This window comes from Corvus cornix, chromosome 8 (genome assembly GCF_000738735.6).
Source record: "Corvus cornix cornix isolate S_Up_H32 chromosome 8, ASM73873v5, whole genome shotgun sequence".
Lineage (NCBI taxonomy): Eukaryota > Metazoa > Chordata > Aves > Passeriformes > Corvidae > Corvus > Corvus cornix.
Window position 1 is genome coordinate 6747817 of NC_046338.1, and position 21510 is coordinate 6769326.

The following is a 21510-nucleotide window of genomic DNA, read 5'->3' on the forward strand; positions in this document are numbered from 1 at the left end:
ATTTTCTGTGGGCCTTGTGTTTCGGTACTTTCTCTGTCATCCCAAACACTTGTCATCCTCTTACCTGATTATCACTATGCTATCCTGCCTGGTATTTCTCTTTCCTCTCTGCATTTGTGTAAATGTTATTGCTGAAGTATCTTCTTTTGTATGTTGAGAGAATGTTGAGCCTCACTTTTGAGCCTGTACATTAAGTGCTATATCAAATTAAACCTTGTTGTTATCACCTCTAGGACTCCATGTTATCAGTCTGCCATTAGCATTTGTTTTCTTTTTCATTATTCCTGTCTGTGTGCTCTTCTTTATCCTTTTGGATTTAGTGAGCCATTTATTTCCTTTCCTCATATTTGCATTTCATTTTCATCAGTAAACATTTTGTCGGTTTTATTTTAGTCAAGGTTTCCCATTTTCACGTATCCCTTCCTTGAAAGATTTTATTAAATCTGCCTTTCCAAAATGCTTCCTGTTTTTTTCTTTTTAATTTTTTTTTTTTTAAAATTTACATGTATATATATTAATATTCAAAGGAACTGGGATCCAGTACTGTTGTCATGATGTTTGGTGATCATCTGTCCTTATTCAGTCTGTATGCTCATTTGGAGAGGAAATATTTCTTACCCAAAACTCTGACTTCAGCTGTGCACTCTAAATATTTTCTCTAGCACGGGGGATCTGTGTTGACAGATGCCAAATCCTCAGTGCCTGGTCCAGGGCAGAAATCAGTGGAAAAATCTCTGCATAACTACAATTTCTGTTGGTTTTGGGTCAGACCATAAGCTTGTGAAACTTTCCATGAATGGTCATGGGGCAAGTGGGCAAATGTTCTGTCCCTTGATGGGCTGGAGGTCAGTGAGAGTGAATGCCAGAGGAGACAGAACTGATTAGATGGCAGGAAAAGAACATTATCAGTGATTACAAAAAGTTAAATTAAAAGTGTCTGTCCCATTTGTCTACAGTGTCACAATGACATCTACATACTTCTTAGGATGTGAATACATGACTTCCAAGACCTCTGATTGTATTTTCTATTTAAATGTTAGCCTAGTTAATAATAACTTATGCTTGTAGTCTTTTACTGCAGGAGATCACTGTGTGCTTTACAAGGTACTTTTGTTTTCATTTTATAGTTCCAGAAATCTGAGGCTCCCAGAAGTTCAGAGCTCCAGTGTTACACAGTAGAATCACCATTTGAAGCATTTTGACATTATCTTCTTTGAAGCACACTAATTGGATTTAAGCCCACACCTTTGATTACTCTTTAAGACTGAACAAAGCATGTGTCATCCTGAGTCATGGTGGATAAGACGGACTTTTCCTTTGTAGGGATGCTATTTTATAGTCTGCCATGCTTCAACAGATATTAGGAATAATAGATACTATTTCAGATAGAATGTAACAATAACTGATATTATTTCAGCAGTACAGGGAAACTTAAATACTGTTGGAAAAACTGTGTTAGATTATCTCCTCTGACTCAGACTAATGAAGAATGAACCAGCTGAGTAAAGAAAGAGGAGGGAGAACAAGCATTATCTTTTGCAACCTATTCAGTTTTGGCTGATTTAACCTAGATGAGGAGAAAAGCAATATTGTGTTCTTTGACAGTACTGTAACAAGCTTTGCTAACCGATAATAATAACTAGAAGACATATGTTAAATTGTTGGTTCTTCTGAGAAAGGAAGAATGCTGAAATCAGAAAGTTGTATTATTATAATTTGATAATTGTGATTTGGTCTTTTTTATCTACATGAATCCATAGTGAGAGCAAATATAGGCTAGTATATTTTAACAAAATGAAATTCCACAGTGTATGAACTAGAAAATATGGAGAAAATTCAGCATTGGCTGATTAATATGAAATCCAATGTCATTTTACTGTGGATGTTATATTGGAAAGATAATGTTTGTGAATTATTTCAAATCCTGCAGAAAGACTTCACCACCAAGAAAATCTAACCAAATAAAATAAACTTCTTTATTAGTAGTATTCTTAATTAACCTGTCTAGTCCTACAAAATGATCTTGTCTTGCAGTAACAGAGCCCCCTAAAAATTGATAGCCAATCTTTCCTCCATGTTTATTATTATTCTTTGCTGGATGATAGTGGAAGAATGTCCTGATGTGTCCTGATGTTGTCCAGTGCCTTGCAGAGGAATGTGGAGGCTCAGTTCAATATGGGAGCCATGGGCAGTGTCACTGCCCTGTGGTGTGACACACACAGGTGGTGCCACCTTGGACCACACTCTTGTAATTCAGTGTGCTCAGGGTGAGGGCTGGTGTGGGTTCTATTCCAGGGTGGGTTCGAGGCCTTGAGGAACAGCAAAATGCAGCAGCAAATGCAAAAATAATGAGAGAAAGAGGAAAAAAGAAGCTTGAATATCCATGTGACTCTGGAATCCCTGGTTCTGTGCACTGAGGCCAAATCCCTCAGCGTGTATAGAAGTTCTTTTTGCAGGTGAAGTTTTATATGACCTTAACAAAATCACTTTGCTGACTACAAAAATTAGATTAAAAAAAATGAAAATATAGGTGCTAGCCCTTCATGTTTCCTGCTATCCTCTGTTCATATTCTTATTTGTTAAAGAGTTTATAAATTGATATTTACAGCACTCCTGCCATCCTAGTAGCTATAAGAAGCTGCCCACCTGTTCAGAATTGGAAATCTTTTAAATTCTAATTAAAATTCCCGAAGTATAAACTATTCCCATCCTCAGAGGGGACAGTGGGACTGCCATGTTTCTTGTGAGTCTGGGATATTCTAAAGCCAAAGGTCCTTCAGTTTCTGACTGCCTTTCACATCAGCAGTGTGACAGAAAGTCATCTTTCAGTCACAGAGATAACGTTTTCCTGTCAGTATGGTAAAAATATGAAAATGAATACACAGAGTTTATAAAAGTTCCTGGTTTTGAAGACTGGCTTTTGAAAAAGCAGGTCTATTTGTCTAAAGCTAGTGACATTTGTTAATTTCGTTATTTAAAGTTTTTCACTCTTGATAGTAACATGTAAAAATTTTTTTACTAACACGTTAAATATCTGATTTTTTACTGCCAAGTAAATAAACGAAAGAAATACATGTTATTGAGGTTAAAGTACTAGAATATTATTAAAATTAGGAACCACAAATAATTTCTAGCTTCTTAAAATGATAATTGTTTTGTAACTCCTTGCCCACTGTTTCATAATGTATGAGAACTTTCCAATGCATTTAATAAGAAAAAGATTTGTGTATGTCATAGGGAATGAATGTGTTGTAAAGCACCTACATATAGACTCAAACAAAGTTGAAATTAACCATGGATACATTTAAAGAAGTAATTTTAATTAACCCCTTTATCTCATAGTTAATTTGAATTGTGTTTTAAAGAGCTTATATTATTATATCAGCAGCTTCTTGTATTGTTGGGATATACTAGTAAAATAGAAGTAAAACATAATATGTAACAAAAGTAGTTGTTATTTTTAACTGAAAAGTTTTGCTATTTCTTTAGATTCTTACATAAATTGGCACCCCTCTTTAGAAATTCAGCCTAATTTTGAATAGAAATAATACTGCTAAGTGTGTGTATGTCCCTGCCTTTGAAGAGTCAAAAGCAACATTGGATCTGTATAATTGATCAAGGTTACTTCATGTCCATGAGAAACAATAATACAGCCCAACAATCACAGTAAAGATATTTAAGTACTAATTGCTTTAGAAATATTGATTTGTTTTCTGGCTTTATAAAATAATTTGCAAAAAAAATGTTGTCTATTTTGAAAATCTAAATCTTTCCGTTTTTTTAGATTTATTTTTTTTTCTTTTTGGAAAAATATGTTCCTACCAAACAGAAACCCAGTGAGAAAAAATTTGGAGATACAGTCAAATAAAAGAAAATTTAATTTTAATCCACTTAATTAGAATCCTAAATCAAGCTTAAGTGGGCGTCTTGGTAGGCTAGAAACTTCTGGATATCAAAGAATTATTAGAAGAGTGGAAAAAGTCAGTGTGTGATGTGATTGGCTTTAAAACCATAGTTTCCTCTGCATTTTGGGAAATTCAGATAAAGGTGAAAAGTATAGCAGGAGCAGAGTGGGCAAGGGAGTTCTGTTCTGATTTTTGTTCCTTCATACTTAGTCATTTTGAGTTTTCTGTATTTAAAAGCCAATTAATCTAGTTTATTATATTGTAAAAAAGCCTACTTTTTGTTTAAAAGCTTTATTGGCTTTTTGGAATACTCACTTATAAGAAAAAAGATCTAGGCAGTTCAATTTCAATAGTATGTCTGACTTAGATGCTCATCCCATCCATCTTAAATCCATTTTCTTTCTCTAATCACCCGCACACCCTTGTCACAGTTCCCAGGCTTGCTTTGCCTGTATGAGAGTTGGCAAATTGCACCTGTTAGATACCTGTATGTCTGAGAAACAAGGGAAATTACATTTCTTTTGTGTCTCAAGCACGGGGGGCTGTGTCCAGGGGGAAACTTGAGTGCTCACTACCTGAACCAACGTGAGAAGCTCAATGTTAGTGAACTAAAGCGTGAGATTGTAGGAGGATGGAGAAAGGCAGTGCTCTCTTTTTGTCACACTGATGCTCTTCAATCTGTTGCTTAGCAGGCTGACTCCATATGTCTCCAGATATGTGGAACTGAATTATATAATTATCATTATATAATTATTGTAACATGAAATTTCGGGAACATATGACAGACATGTAAGCAAACACACCCTCGAAACAAGCCATTCCTTTGAAAGTAGTTTGGTGTTTGCATGGTTAGAGATAGGACTTTAACAGCTTGGTTCTGCAGACAAAATACTGTTAAAATCCAAAATCTCATAGAGGAAAGTTGCACAATTTTACTGTACACAGCAGTGTATTTGAAGGTAGGGATATACAAATACAAATGTCTACACATATATGTAGACTTTATAGATGTGAATGTGCATTTTCATGAAAATTCCTGTTTGGATGGATGTAGCTACTTTAAAAATACCCCATCTGATTAAAATTTAAGATTAGCATTTAGTGTTAACATAATACATGGAATTGTAGAAGGGGTATCTATTGTAGAATACAAATTTCATTGCTGGCTACCACTTTATAAGAGTCATCCCCTCAACTTCCTCCCTTGCCCTTGCCTTGCCCTCCTCTCTCCCCATGTTTTAGGCATCACTTTCTGATGAAATCCTCATTCTGAGTTAACACGGGGAGTAAAATAATATGTTGATGGCTTGGATATCTGTTGGTGTTCTGATCATCCCTGAGTAGAGAGAGTGATGTGCTGTCACTCTCTCCATAACTGTCCAAGGTTGAGAATTTTATTGCATCTTTCAAAATTTCTTTTTACTTTCCTCTGAAAATGAAAATAAGTTGAATAAAATCCAGTTTAAATTTGAGCGGAGCTGCATACTCACTCTGGGTATAAAATTAAACTCTATTTCCTAAGGAGTTTTTTCTGTTAATACAACTTTTGTTCCTGCTTTATGACAATTATCATATATGGCATTTTTTTTTTTTGTTTTACTGCCACAGTTTGAAGTGAGAGCATTAAGTTAAATTAATTTGACTTTGCTTGGCAAATGGCGATAGTAGCACTTTAACAGCTGTTTGCTTTCCTGGATTGTCCTTGGTGCTGAAATTGCTTTTGTACCTAAACAGCAAACTGTGTTTATAGGGCTACAGAATATGGAGATAAATTTAGCCTGTCAAACAGATATTATTGGGGCTTTTTTTGTGCTGTGTTTCTGGGAGTGGATCCTGACTACAGTGCTTTAATTCCAAGCTGTGTGTGCCTTTGGACATCTTACAGGACTGTTGTGGAGCTTTTCTCTTTGATTTATGACCTTGCCTGTATGGACTTCTGATCAGATTTTATTCTCATTTAGTGCAAGAGGGGCTAATTATGAAAGTGACAAAGATTCTTTCGTTGTGCTAAAGCTTTTTGAATGACAAAAGGGGGCTTTAAATTAAAATGAACTTTAACAAGGCATTTTCACATTGAAGTGATACACACTCTACCACTGATAGAGTAATTCATTTTCAATCCTTTCTGATTCTATAAACACATTGTCTCACAAGATCAGTAATTTTTTTACCTCTCAGGCTAATGAAGAGTGGATGGTAGACCAATGAATTCTCTTTTTGCAGAACTGTTTTGACATTCTTAATTTTTTCTTAAATATCAAAGAAAGGACAAAGAGCAGTGATTTTATTGCATTAATATTAATAATCATTTATCTGCCAGAAAAACATTTAAATATCACTTGACATTTGCAGAGAAAGATTAATGTTTAATTTACTACAAACATAGAAATACTTTGAAATAAAAGGAAATGCATCTGGATTCAGCAAAATAAAAAAAACCAAAAAACCACCAAAACCCCAACAAAATTAAGACAGACATTCAGATATAAAAAACCATTGTAACCATAGCAGTAATCAAAAACATGTTGGTGCCATCTAAAATGTCAATATTTAAATTATCACTTCTGATTGAAAAAATAACATCAACTAGATAGTTTTTTAAGGTCTAATTTAAGCTTTAACTAAACAAAGACAAATGAGGGTAAGCAGTTTTCTTTAACATCCATGTGGGTACAGCTACAAAGGCCTGTATAAATTCTAGCAGCATTATAAAAACAAACCAACATATTGTAGTTAGGATATGAACAGTATTGGCATTTCCTAAATACTGGTAGGTCTGAAAATCAAGGGGGGCCTCCAGAACAGGCTGGTGTCTGGAGGAAAGGAAAATAGCAAGACACAGGAGTCAGAAAATTATATAAGTGAAAATACAGGAGGAAGTTCCATTACCTACAGAAGGATCAAAATGCTGTATAATAAAGAGAAAAGTAGCGAAATCCCCTTGTTCTACAAAAGAATGTCAGAGCAGGAGCTACAGAGGAGGAGGAGGAGATGAGCAGAAAAGTTGTGTATCAGTCTAATCTGATGAAATGGCTAAAAATGTACCCAGACTGCAGGGAAGTCTATCTGTAAATTTTATCATGGAGATTATATGGTAAGATACCACTTTTAGGCAATGAAATGATGGGATTAATGTATTGAATGAGAATAACATTTCTAGCCCCCAAACTGTTTTTGTGACTAGATTGATAATGGCATAGAGAATCAAATTCAGTTTTATAATAAACTAAAATAAGATTGTTTCTTCTGCAAAAGCTGTATGTAGGACAGATATTATTCAGATTCAGTACTTGTATGGAAAGTCTATCCTTACAGTACCTTTTTTTAAGGATTTTTTTTTTATGTGACAAAGAAAGTTTTAGCTATAAACCCAGTAATTTATTAGTTAAAGAACGTTTTTATCCAGGATCCGTCTCAAAAAGCAAGATTCTTTTATAAGGCAATACCTGGAACTTTTCCATTAATACTCTTTAATAAAAAACCTCTGATTTTATTTACAGCTCTGGTGACTTTTGAGAAGTCCTTGAGGATATAATATAACTATAGGTCTCCAAAATGATTAAGATTTCCATTTTTATTCAAGTGTCCGTCTGTAGTTACACTTTGGAAGGTTTCCCCTGGAAAAATGGTGATTCTGTGTATAAGGCACCAAACTAGGCCAAATGCAGAATTACAGCATTACTGTGCAGGAATAAATCAACAGGAATATCCTCCCTTGTAGGATGAAAGAACTTTCTTCTCTTTTGCATTACAAGAATTCTCAGGGTCTTTGCAAAATGATGAATATATTGAGTAGGAAGCATTACATAAGTAGGACTGCTGTGTTGTACTTAAGAATAAAGAATATGCAGCTTTTAACATTTTTAGCCATTTTTAATTCTTTTTTTGCACACCTGTGCCGTCTAGGCAGCAGGTAAATATGAGAATGTTTTACGTCAGAGGCTATAGAGAGCAACAGATTTCAGTGGTGTACACTGAGCACCAGGCCCCAACCAAGTCAGTATTTAGAACATGTTTCACTGTGACACACCAGTGATGGTACATCCCACTGTGGTACCGCAGTTTCTATCCCCTCATCTGCCTTGCTGGTTGCTTCTGTGGTAAAGGCTGCAGACGTTGTTATAATTTATTTATTAACTTATTAATTATTTATTTAGAATAGCACCCATTATATGCTAAGTGACTTCCAGACAGAAATTTCCCCAAATGCTTTTCCTTTAAGAGCTCTGCTCTGAAAGATGTGGTACAAGCACAGCCGTGAGAGACCCATTTTGGGAGCACACGCTTTGTTAAAGAAAGCTGAGTTTCATGACACTAATGCAAAACCTCTTTGTATTCTGATTTTCCTTTAACAAAGGTTCACTGCTGTGGATAAATAACTGCCCATCTGTCATTGGAGGCCTTTGGGGAATTGATAAAGAGGGAGAAGAGAAATCTGTTTTTCTGGGGATTTGGTGGATTTGGTGTAGTGGGTGTGCAATGGCCATCTTAGGGCATGGGCCTCTGATTTTTAAGCACTCTTGACACTCCCTACTAAGTTGATGCTTTGCTGCTTTACCACTGCCAGTTTGCGTATGTACATGATTTTGTGAGTTTTTGGAGCATTTGTCCTGCAGTCTTGGGCTCTGCTGATATTTCTGTAATTCATAAGACTCTCACAGATGTAGGAGAAGGAGTCAAGAGACTGACTCCATTTTATCTATCCTTTACAATTTCCCTACACGGTGAACATTGACATTTTATTCTTTGCAGCACCACGTTTTTTAGGTCCTTTAACTGAAAGCGTTAGTTTTTATTGAAAAGGGCAATTTTGAAATAAGGCTCTTTGGCTGCAAGTGATTAAATATCAATCTCATTTGATCAAAACTATTGAATTCTTTCAGCAAGATTGTGTTGCATAATTTCTTAATACATAAGGAAGCCTGCTGTTTACACAATGGTCTTTGTAATATTAACAGGGATATGTGTATTGTGCTACTTTGCTCATAGTGGTTGTTGAGCAATCATGATCACTAAATATTCAGGAATACTTGTTGCTGTTTTTCATTGTGCTCTAAACTGGGATCACCATTAAGACTGCCTTACCTAATGAACATAAAAAGACAGAAAATATTCTAGTTCTAGCTGCTTGTGTTGTCTTTCTAAATTGCATTGTTTACTCTCCTGGACTATAAAAGAAAGTTGTAAGTGATGTCAGTATGTGGCCTTTGGGATTAACACCTGCTAGAACTTTACAGTTATTTATAATGTGAAATCTCTGTAATAGTATTTTCATTGCAGGAGGGAGATCAAACCTACTTAATAAATTTTAATTCCACTATTCTCCCTTTCCCTTTGCCCAGACATCATTCAAACACCTGTGACCAAGAAAAGTATTTATTTCTGAAAGGAAGAATTCATCCTAAAGCTATCCAATGGCAGGACTGTCCTGACTCCTGATATATGAGAATCTTTTTGTAACTTTTTTAGTAAAGTAAATCATGGCATTGCCCATCCCACCCCTCTTTCTTTTATATTCAACGAATAGATTTAAGATCGTTTATGATTCTCTCCTTTTTCAACCTTATTCTTTCTTAAAGGTTTTCAATTCCCTTAATTTTCTGTGTGGAAGACAATTCTACCTCCTACTCTAATTCAGATAAAAGTTTTAATTTATAAAACTCCTGTGGGTGTTTTGGTCTAGGCTACACATCATTAATATTTCTGCAATTTAACCCAATACAAAGGAATTAAAGATTTATTCATTACACTTGTTTGGGACCACTGAGAAGCAGTAACTGTGTTCCCAGGGCCTGTGGGCAGAATGCCCCCAGGAAATGCATCTAGTGCACCTTACTTATCACTTGGGAGGAAAAGTACTGGGGAAAGTGGAACTCAGAGTGTGATCTTGAAAAGGTGTGGAAAATCAGAGCAGGCTCTCATAGTTATGAATTAAGAGCAATGCCTGAAGAAACAAAGAAACAAATAGAGATCCATAAATTACATATACCCCAAAAATACCATTTATTTTAATGTTGTTTACATAGATAACCAAGAAAAATGTAAAGCTAGAATTTTCATGTGCTGTCAGTCACAATTAGATTTTATCACATCGTCTGCTTACAATAAAAGCTCAATCAGAATTTCTCAGCCCCTGTGAGCTCTATATCCTGATTTACCCTTTGCAGAGATAGGACCTGGCCTTTTACTGCTGCTAAGACCTAAGTCATTGTTCCCATGCATTTTTCACAAAAACTACGGATTTGCTGTTCTTTGGATGTCACTATTGATAAAAACTTAAAATATAATGGAAACAACAATTTCAACTTGCTTAATTGAGGAGGGAAGATAGAAAAGAGACTGCAAATCAAGTCTGAAACATCCAGCTTTTCGAGCCATGTACTGTTGAAATACTTTGCCTGTTTGATAGTCTTGACCAGGCAGTCTGGCAGTCTGGATTTTGACCAAGAGTGGTCATGCTATGGTTTTAACTGAAACATCAGGTTTCTAAAAGAATACTATATTGCTGAAGAGTACTGAGGATTTTTCTGCAGAACATTGATTTAACTGTGGCAGTGTAGATATTACTTTGTGTTGCAGAGCTTGATATGTGCAATTTTAATAATTTAAACTATAATTTGCAGGTGTTATATATTTTTTTTTTTATGGTATGGTCTTTTTTCAAATCACGTGCTTTGTCGTTTCAGATATCTTGAGCTGATGTATGCTCTGGGCAGGAATCTAGGACATGATGCAAAAATTGTTGTGGGTGTTAGAGATCATCACTATTTAATTAGATTTTTCTTTTTCTATTTAGAATTCAAATACTATTTAGAAGTTCTTTAGGACTTATTGCCGAACTATTTTTTATGAATTCTTTTCGCAGACAAAGACCATAAAGCAAGTGGGAATTTACATCTGATATTCCTAGATGCACTCCTTTCAGAAGATACCTAATCTTTCAGTTGAGAGAAGTTTTTACAGATCTCAGTCCCTGTAGTTCCTGTTCCATTTAGAACATATTGATGAAATTTCTTTGCATTATCATCTCAATGTGTTTTATGATCTATAAGGATGAATTCCATCAAGAGTATTCCATATTCAACATTTTACCTTATTTTGTGAAATACAGAGTTGCATGAAATATAGATTAATGCTGTTTGGCTATCTTGGACTTGATCCCAGGTTCAACTGAAAATGATGTATATTCCAATCTGTTCCTTGGTTGTTTTTGTTTAAAGAATTTGTATAGATTGAAATGCAGCTGCAAGTGTATTAGTGATTTTCTATTGCTTACTTGTCAAGATTTTTATTGTGTGGATGAAAAATAGCATTTCAAAACCTGGCAGCATATTGACAAAAACAGAAGAGCACTTTGTGTAATTCTCTTTTGAAAAACTACCTCTTTTAGAGACAGAGATTGCCTCAGCTACTTCCATTCATATGTATCTTGATCAATAGATTTATTGATAGCTTTTAGCCAAGATTTAATTCTTTTTTTCTCCTCAGTTCACCATGGTGCTCACTTTTCTGAATTAAGAAACTAGAATTAGGCTCCTATAAGCAAGGCATACAATATGCAAGTGCTCTAGGTGTAAAAGGAGGCATTTGACCTTTTGTTGCTAATCTGTGACAGGTGCAGGCTATTTTCTTCCAAATGGTGTTAATTTTCATGTGCAAATCCACCCCCTGAAACCTGCATTCTATACATCCACCACAGGGGAATTGGTGGTCATCATGAGTACTGTAATGGACAGCTGAGAGGGATAATCACTGATATTTCAGCACATTTACGCTCGCGACTCAGTCGGGTTTAGAGCACTTCTGTTTTCACTGCTTATTAGGGAGGCTTGAAGTTAGTTATTCATGGCCGGACAAAAAAAAGTGTCTGAGAAAGTTCATGTGCCGGGAACAGCACATTGTTACAAATTAGTTTCCTTTACCATTTCTGGCAAACTCATTACAAAGTAATCGCGCCCTGCGCTGAAGTGCACTTCCTCTGGGACCAATAACTGTAAATAAGCAGGGCTGCAAGCTGGCTGATAAGTTGTTGTTCTGAAGATAACGGTCCTTTTTAGCAGAGTGTTTGACCTTTTTCTTTATATTGCCTCAGGCTTGTCTAAGACCCTCAAGGTCTATTTTTCATCTTAAAAATTCTCTGTAGGCAAGCACAATGTGTGGTTTAAGAAGATTTTAGGATTGCTTAACATATCTATATTTTATTTTCTAGCATTTTTATGATAATTGTTAGAATGTTTAGTGACTTTAGCTAGCGTTTTCTTAAGCAGGTTTTCTTTCTTTGTGTAAAGTACACTTTTTATTGATGTAGGAAGCAATATACATTAATATTTTATGAGGACTAAGTGTATGTTGCATGATTAATAAAATAGTATCATTGGGCTTTTTTCTGACTTTTAAAGAAACTTGAAACATGCTATTGACCCCTTTCACTATTCACATTTTGAGAGCATTGCACTAAACATTACTCTGTAAAGCAATTTAAGCAAATATAATTAGGAATTTCAGCTTGAATGATTAAAGGAAAGTATGTCTCCTCTTTTCTCAGTATGCTAAGAGTATTGAACAGAACTGTGACTGAAAATTGAGTGTGTCTTAAAAACAAACCCCAAGGCTAAGTGAAAGTCAGCTTATAGACATTTGGGAATTTGATTTGTTCACATCTTCCCATCAGTTTAAAAAGATCTGTGCTAATATTTCTGTAAAGTAAAATAATAATAGAAAAAAACCCTGCAACTAATTTCAGAGTGCATAGGAGAGAAAATCCAAAGTGTTTTGCAAAGTGCTGGCTACCCTAATAAATTGCTTGTTTTACTTTTAAGATATAGTCAGAAAGTTATTTGACATCCAGATGTGCACCTAGATTATTAAAAAAAAAGTTAAACAAGAATTATCTTAGAATGCCAACCAGTTCAGATTTTATTGCTCATAATGTTGTTGTTTTTTTTCCCTTGCAGGTCATGTTACTCAATCAGTTCATTAATCATACATGTACCTTCAATAACATTAATATCTTGTGTTTTGTAATGTTACCCCCAAACATAGTGCTAATCACAAGATATGGAGTGATGAGGCTTTGGAAAATGCTGTATAATCTCATATATATGACTTCTGTATTTATGGAATGGAGTGGTGATGAGTTCATGTGGGCATGAACTCAAAGTGAAGTAAAGCAAAGCTGATGTTTTAGTAGTGTGAGACGTTTTTCTCTGATTGTAAAAGAATATACTTAACCAATGGGGATGTGAACAGACTCTTTTACTGCTATCACAAATTACCAGACTGGCAATGTACACGGAATAAGAACTGTGCACATGAAGGGTTGTACAGTGGTTGTATCATGACTGAAAACTGTTGGTAGGTACATTACACAAAATTGGTTCTATCTGGCTTTCTCTTACATTTGTCATCATTTCAGCACAGAAACTGTTGGCTGCAGGTACTACAAAGCACAGGGTATGCATTGTGGAATTGCACAGAGATTCCTGGGACACAAGAGGCACTTGCTGTCTACCCACTTACTCAATAGTTTCCTCTCTTGCTATATATTTAGCAAAAAGGCAAGAAAAAAAAATTTATGGAACCTTTTACAGATATTAAAAAAAAATCAGCTTGGAAGTGATTTGCACTTAAGAAAAAATGTTTATATTCAGTGTGAAAATGGCTTAATATCTAAATGGAATGCTGTAATCAATGTTTTAATTCCTGTTCCATAGTTTCTAATGCATGTCACTGTGTTACCTGTGGTATTGGAATATAATTCTCATCCATTAGAATAAATCAATTGCCCATGACTACAGCGCTGTGAAAGCAGTACAAAAACCTGTTCAGTTTGTTTATGAGATTAACATTGGGAAGTTTATATCCTTTCTTGGACACCAAGAAATGTTCTTCTGTGGCTTTATCAGTTTTCTACAAAGCATCTCTTAAAGCGAGGAGGTGTTTTGTTCCTACAGTTCTTGGCTTCTTTGTACCAAAACTGCCGTCTTGTTTAATGACATTGCTATGTGGGCTGAAATTAGGCTGACAGATTGTGAGCAAAGGCTGTGATATTACAAACAATAGTCTATTGAGCATGAGGAACTTGTTGAATTAGTTACCGAAGGCATTAGTGCTCAATTCAGCCTCTTTAGCATCTGGAGGACAGACAAGAAATAGTGGGCTAATGAAATGTCCAAATGACACCAAACTGCAAAGGGCTGCAGGTGACAATGGCAGCTGATGTGTGTTTTGAAGGACCCTGGTAAGAGGCAAAAACTAATAATAAACTAATAAACCCACAGAAGGAAAAAATACTGCATTAGGAGTGAAGGGCGTGAAGGGACAAATTTCCTCCAAATTTGTCTCAAACCAGCGCAGGAGTATTCAAATCAAAAGAGAAAACAATATTGGGGTTATTAGCACACCATTGATTAAATTTTAAGGGTTCTGCTGGATTTGAGATGGGTTTTCCAGAGCAGACTGGATGGCAGTGGCTCCAGCACACCAGCTCTTCACCATCCACGATTCCCTTGACATCAGTACAATTCTCCAGTGCTGGTTTAGGGATCCTGTGGACTCTGCAAAGTGGTTCTAAGTGATTCATCTGTTCCCCATCCACTTCAAGTTAGCTTGATGTTGAAAAAGGAACTGAAATGTGCAAAAGGTCAAAATCAAGGTCTCATTTTGTTCTAATTATTCACTTAATAATCTTTTAGTTTCCTATGCCATGCAGTACAAGTTTTTAATGGTCTTTGAACTTTAAATATGAATTTAATTGCTTCTGTGTCCTTCTTTGGGAGTAATTCCATCAAAATTTGCACCTCTGCTCTGTGCTGCAGATAATCCGTACCTGGAATTGCTGAGATTGCTGGGAGGCAGGTATAAATATTTGTTTACAAGATGGACCTAGTCCACCATCTGTGTTCATCCAGCCTGCTGCCTTAACCCTAGAGAATCTGCCAGGATTCCGTGCACAGCTCAGGCTGGCTCAGGACATCCACACACCAAACTTTGTCCAGAGAGACCTTAATCTGTGACCTATGAGGCAACTGGAATCTAAACTTTTGGGATGAATACCTTGGACCACCTAAATCCTGAAATATCCAAGGAATATTATTATCCCAGCTATGTCATTTACGCAAGGCATTTAATGAAAAATACAGCAAAATGAAGTCACTTAATTAAAGGTATTACTATGCAATTGCTTGGTTTTACCATTCTTATTTACTTTGGATAATAATCTGTAGGAAATCATGGTTTACGTTAAGGTTTGAACTCAGTTGTCAATAAGTGATGGGTCTGACCCCTGTGGCAAAACGTGCGCTCAGATGTGTCAGGGACTTCAGCTAAAGCCAGGAGCTGTGGTGGGTTGGCCTTGCCCACCCAGCACTCTCTCACCCACACTCCTCACCAGGACAGGGGTGAAAATAAGGTGAAAAAGCTCATGGGTTGAGGTGCAGACAGGGAGGTCGCTCACCAGAGGCCTCCACAGGCAAAACGGACTCCGCTGTGGGGAGACTAATTTATTGCCCGTTAAAATAGGTTTGCATAGTAAAAATCAAAGAGAAATTAAAACAATGCCTTCTCCCTGCCCTTCCCCATTTCCCAGGATCAACTTCCCCACACAAGAAGCAGTGCAAGGGGCTGAGGGCTGGGGTCAGCACTCTGCCGCTGATCCTTTCTTGCTCCCCTGCTCCACCCTGGGCCTTTCCCTTCCCCTCCCAGGGCCGCAGTCCTGTCAGGAGCGCCTGGTCCTCTGTGGGCCAGTGCTCCTCCAGGAGACATCCACCTGCTCCAGCCTCTCCCCACAGGACACACAGGGGAGTCTCTGTCCTGGCTCCCAGGGCACCCCCTTCCCTCCTCCTCCTCCTCCTCAATCCCCGGTTCTCCTCAGGCTCCCTCGCCCCTCTGCCTGTGTAGGATTTTGCCCTTCACTGGACACATTTTCACCCGCTGGGCTGAGGGTGTGGGCTGGGCCATGGGTGAGGCCGTTCTGGAGTCGGCTGGGAGTGTCAGGAAAAGGCTGGAATGGGCAGGGGCAGCGCGGCCTCTCCAAGAGCTGGGCCTGCAGCCCCCCTGCCGGCACCTGGGCACCGACCCCTGCCACAGCAGGTGACATTATATATATGTTTGGCAGAGGCATTCTGGCTCTGTAAAAGGGCTGGTTTTTCCAATATTTCCAATGCTAAGTGTCTCCTTGAGGCGAGCCCTCAGGAACAGATTGAGAGTGTGGAGTGAAGCTCTGCAGAAGGAAGCAGTGGAGAGAATTTTCTTCTGAAAAGAAGCATGTGGGTAGGAAAGTAGAGGATAACATTAAAAATAGGGAAGATTAAACATGTTACATTAGTAAAGCCAGAAACAATTTAGGATGAGGTAGAAATCCTGGAAATATTGATAAACAGAATTAAAAATGTCTTTTTCCTGCTTCTTTTCCAGCCCAGAGCAGCAGATCAGCTGAATTTTGCTGCTTGTGCTAGTATTGAGCAGCGTGTTACTAGAGAACAGTCCTATTGACTGCAGTGGGACTTGCTGAGCAGGGAATTGTTTAGCTCAAATAGCCTTATAAATACACATTAGAACCCAACAGTATATTTCCAACCCCAAAATATATTTGAAACCATAAACCCAGGTTTTCAGTGCTACTTTTTTGAAAGAAATATAATTTAGCATGCAAGCTAAAACATGGCCCTGTCTTACAAGACCTGATGAGATGGGTTTTGGATTGGATCAGGAAAATGTAGTCTTATTTTTGTAGTGTATAAATGAAATGGACAGTCTAAACCCTGTCTCTAAAAATCTTGGCACACTTCAAAGGAAAAATGCCATTTTAGCAATTTAAAAGCACTTAGTGGGTTTTCCCAGTGCTGAACTTCATTTCTATAGCCAGTGTGGTTGCCTGCTGAATAATGCCATAGGGGACAATGTAGCTCTGACTATACTTAAAAATACTATTCCATGAAATTCACTAGGAACAAGCTGAGGCAAAATCTCATTTGTGTCTTTGGAAGGAGGTGATAGTGGCTGTAAATGGTAAAGGAAAAGGACTGAGATGGTTTTTGTATCACAGAGGAGATGAAGGCTGGACCATCTGTGTGGAGAGAGGGATGCTCAGAGGAACAGCCAGAGGGGCCAGGGGGAAATCTGGGGGCTTTAATGTTACAGGGGGTTGAACAAGAGCAGCAATTGGGAAGAAAGAAATCCATACAGGTGGGGGCTAAAAGAGGTGCAGAGGCATAATTAGAAAAGGGAAAAAAAGAAAAAGGAAGCAATTAAAAGGATATTAGGACACATAATTGGAATATTCAGATAAGAGGAGACAAAAGGTCAATTTGATTGAGTAATAAAAATCTGTGTTGTCTTCTTTTTGGTGTATTCATATGCATGTAGCTTACTGCTATGTATTTTATTCTATGACTACAGTTAGGCCTTTAAAAAAGGCCTTTTAAAAAATAATTCTGAACTGCTGCGAGGCCTTTTGTACTTGCATATTTTGACCAACAGAGGTAGAAGTTTTAAAAACTTTTCTCAGTGTAGTTCCTGGGGAGTTGATCAGCCATTCATTAAAACACATCCTGTTTCATCTGTCCTTGGTAGGGAACCTTGGCCGGGTGGACCATGTCACGGAGTTTGAATATGACCTCTTCATTAGGCCAGATACCTGCAACCCACGCTTCCGAGTCTGGTTCAACTTCACTGTGGAAAACGTGAAAGAATCGCAGGTAAGTGATAATAAATTAGATGGTATGATAGCTTTAAAAATTGCTTACTTCAGAATGTATTTTCTTTAACAAAAAAGATGACACCCAGGGTTTGCGAACTAAAAATTGCTCTAAAATATATCTTTGTTTGAATTTTTACAAATAAAATAAAGCAGGTATCAGCATTGGTATGGTATGACTGTCCTTTTCAGCAATGCAAGACAGGAGGTAACTGCAGACAGTATAAGCTTTGCCAACTAACAGAACTGGTATTAGTAATGGCTGCCATGTATTTGTGTTTTTGCATTCCAACTGAATATGTGTGTTAATGTACCAAAAAAGTCCATCATAGCTGTTCAAATATTATCACTCAAGCCTTCATTTAATACATGTAGAACAATGAGGTAGCTTTGCAAACAGGCATTTCCCTAGTGACTTGTAGCAGAGGAGTTGCTTGCCAACGTGTCGCTTGTGAAAGAGGAGGTTTAAATGTGAAGCAAATTGATAGGCAACTGTTTCACTTACTTTTAAATAATGTTTTTTTGCAGTAAAAATTCCCCTTGAGAAAGAAACTTCCTTGCTCTATTTTTTCACTTGTGTAATTACAAAGTTATATACTCACATTGAAAAATAAAAAAGGGATTTCATTTCACTTTTCACAAGCACCTTGAATTTTGTTCTGGTGGCCTGCCTTAGTTTATCAGGATCAGTCTGTCATTTTTACTTATTGGAAATAAAACATATTTAGTAAGAGAAAAAAACTGCAGAAGCTTGATATGTGTATTCCTACGAGACTAATATCTTAGTATCCACCACTGTACCATTCCTGTTACAACTGGAAATGATGAAATTGTTTATCTATCGTCCTGGAGCCTGATACTTTATCAGACAGACCCTTTCCCCTGCTGTGCCTTACCCAACTATGATCAAATTATATAGTCATGAGATGAATGGGAATCTGTCTCAAGGAGGCAAAGAGATCAGGTAGAAAGATACAATATATATCTAGTGCTTACAGGATATTTGTTTTCATAATTGTCTACATGAAAGAGAGTGGTTTCACTATTAAGTTTGGCTTGTGAGGTCTGTTTTTATAATGTGTGCTCCTATAATCTTTTTCTCATCTCTCCAATTTCCGTTAAAATGGGACCTGCCTGGATGTAATCTAGTCTGGAACCCTTTTTAGGTCTTTGTACTACAGGCCATGGGCAGCATTAGTCATTGCAGCTCAGCTATATTAAATGAAAGTTAGAAGTTGCTACATCAAACATTCAGTGTAATGCAATCTGTTTTCTGCATTTTGATTAATTTATTTTATGTTTTCCTAGAAAACAGTAACAATGAAACCCAAACTATTCAGTACTGCTTAAAAATGTTGCACTAATACAGAGTACCTTTGATCACATTATGTGTAGGAGTAGATATTTTAATAGCCCTCTATAAATCATTACCTGCATCCTATTGTATTTATTTTTGATGTATTATATAGGCAATGTCCGAGGAAGGCACACCTATACATTTATATGTATTAGGTCTGGTTTTAGCCATTTGGATGAGAACTCATAAAGAGTAGCTACTTTTGTTTTATATATGATCTATTAGTGCATTATTTTGTTTTATTAATCTACTGATAAATGAAAAGAAAGACCAGTTAGACGTTCCAGCCAATTTTACCATCCATGCATTATTGTTCCATAAGAAAACAGGTTCTTTGCATTCCAGTTTTAATTTTCTTAAGTCGTGGAGCTTCCATTTCCTATGTCTCAAAACTGTTTTATAGACTCCTCTCACTTACAGTGTTGCTTGATTTTTAGCCTAAAGCTTTCCTTTATTTAATCCCACAATTCCCGGTTGCAATTCTGCTTAGTAATAACTCCTCTTGGTACAAATAAATCCTCATCATCCCTGGCTAACATTTATATTTCTGTAAATTATAACATTCCTCATCATTTGTGTCTCAACCTAGCTATCATGTTTGGTTCTTTCAGCCCTATATCCAATAGACCACTTTACCTTTTAAGTATTTTTCTGCTTTGGGGCCTTTGGACTTTCATTGTAAGTGAATCTTTCAGTCTTCTGATAATTAGCCCAGTTTCCCAAGGAAGCAAAGCTTATATGATCACACTGTCTGCTTGCTGGCCTAGGTTTTTTTATGGCTGCTGATCCCTCTCCTCTCTTTTCTCCCTCAATAGCTTCTTAACTCTTGGCCAGTTTCAGCACCACTGGACAGGAATTCCTGTAAGTTTCAGGAAAACAGGCTGCCAGATGGGCAAGAGACCCATTAGTGTTCCCACTGGCAGACAGGCTATAGTATGAGATCATTTCTTATTAAACATCAGAGAATCCACAGAGGAGATGAATAGGAGAAAGTACTCATTGGAATTTGCATTTTTAAGATACCAGAGAATCCAACCATGAAATCCAAATCCATAGCATTTAGTAATTTTGCTTCTTGCAGAACTTCTTGTTTTTATTGTTATTCTTCCTCTTCCAGTTCCTTCAATATTTTCTTTATAGTGCGGAACTAAAATTTAATGGATAATTCTGAGTGTGCTAATCCCAATTTACAGAGAAGGGGCTCTAGTGCCTTTTCTCTGTTACTGCCTCACTATAGACAGCTGGAAATTGCAGCAGCCTTTTGTTGCTGTATCACTATGGAAACTCAGGCCTAATTTGTTTTTCCCTATCATACAGAAGTCTTTTTCGGAGTGATTGCTTCCTTGCTCCTGTTACGTATGTCTGAGGTTACTGTTGTGCTTCACAGGTAATAGAGCTAAGTTCTGTACCATGCCAGTGACAGCCCTAATATTTCCAGAATTATTTTTAGAATGTTATTATGAACTTGGTTTATTTGATGTTCACTTCCCTATGTTGAAGTAGAACCAACAGACTCTTTTTAATTTGGAAGTTGGTAAATTAATTTCTTCCTCCTTATGACTTGGACTTCTACGTAAGACATCTTATGTTGTCAGTTTTATTTTATACTTTTTATAACATGGAAAAAAGATTAAAAAAAGTAGCTAATGCCTTACATTTATGGGGGGAAAAGAACCATCATATAAGATACCTGCAAGATGTAAAATATGTTCCTTTGGTCTACTTATATGGTTTCTGACTTGCAAGTCAGTTGGTCTAAAAAGATCTGAGCTATGATGTTTTTTGTTCCTTGTTTGGTGAATTCAATTAACACCAATATTGGAAAAGAAAAAAAGAAACTGATATGTTACATGTAAGGAAAACACATAGACTTTTATGATTTACACGTATCCATGAAAGGGAGAGTGAAGGAAATAGGATTTGCTGTGGAACACATGGTCTCATGGGCAAAGCCTCCAATTTCTCTAATTATATACGTGTCACAGGCTGCTCTCTATTCCTGATAATGCTCTTTACTGGGTAGGATTTCCTTCCTATTCACTTCAGCCATGGCCCTTAAAACGCCATCTATGATTTTGCTAAATTTCTTCTCCGTGCAGCCGGAAATTGGATGGACAAATTTCATCTCCCAATTGCATTTCAAGTATTTTAAATACACAGTGCTTCAGGTGCAAGTTTACCTCTGAGCTAGAATGGCTTTAATGCTATTACTAACAGTGATTCATTTGAGCTTTTTGGGAAAAAAAGAAATGTGTGTACGTGTGATAATAAAAAACATACTGGTATACCAATATGGGAGGATTTTACAGGTGAAAAGAATGATTATTGTTCTTGAGGGCCATAGACAGAAATTCTTCTCCAGTGATTGACACTCCCTCTTCCAGATACTATAACCACACCAAAAAAAGATGATCTTTGTCCTGGAAAATTTGCTTTTGAGCAATTTGAGAAGAGGTAAGAGTTAAATACAAGAAAGCCATGAAAGGATTGACAATATTTGAGGATTTTTGATTTAACACGCAGCAGCCATATTACACCACTAAGCAATGCAC

At 36.8% G+C, this 21510-nt stretch overlaps 1 protein-coding gene across 5 annotated transcripts in view; it reads left to right on the forward strand.

Moving 5' to 3' along the window:
- Nucleotides 1-21510, forward strand: part of BEND5 (BEN domain containing 5) — an 885667-nt gene that overhangs the window by 29079 nt on the left and 835078 nt on the right. For all 5 annotated transcript variants that reach the window (XM_039556517.1, XM_039556513.1, XM_039556516.1 and 2 more), the window contains exon 3: nt 17478-17602. In XM_039556517.1, the coding sequence (XP_039412451.1) occupies nt 17478-17602 (125 nt within the window). The remainder of the gene's footprint in view (nt 1-17477; nt 17603-21510) is intronic.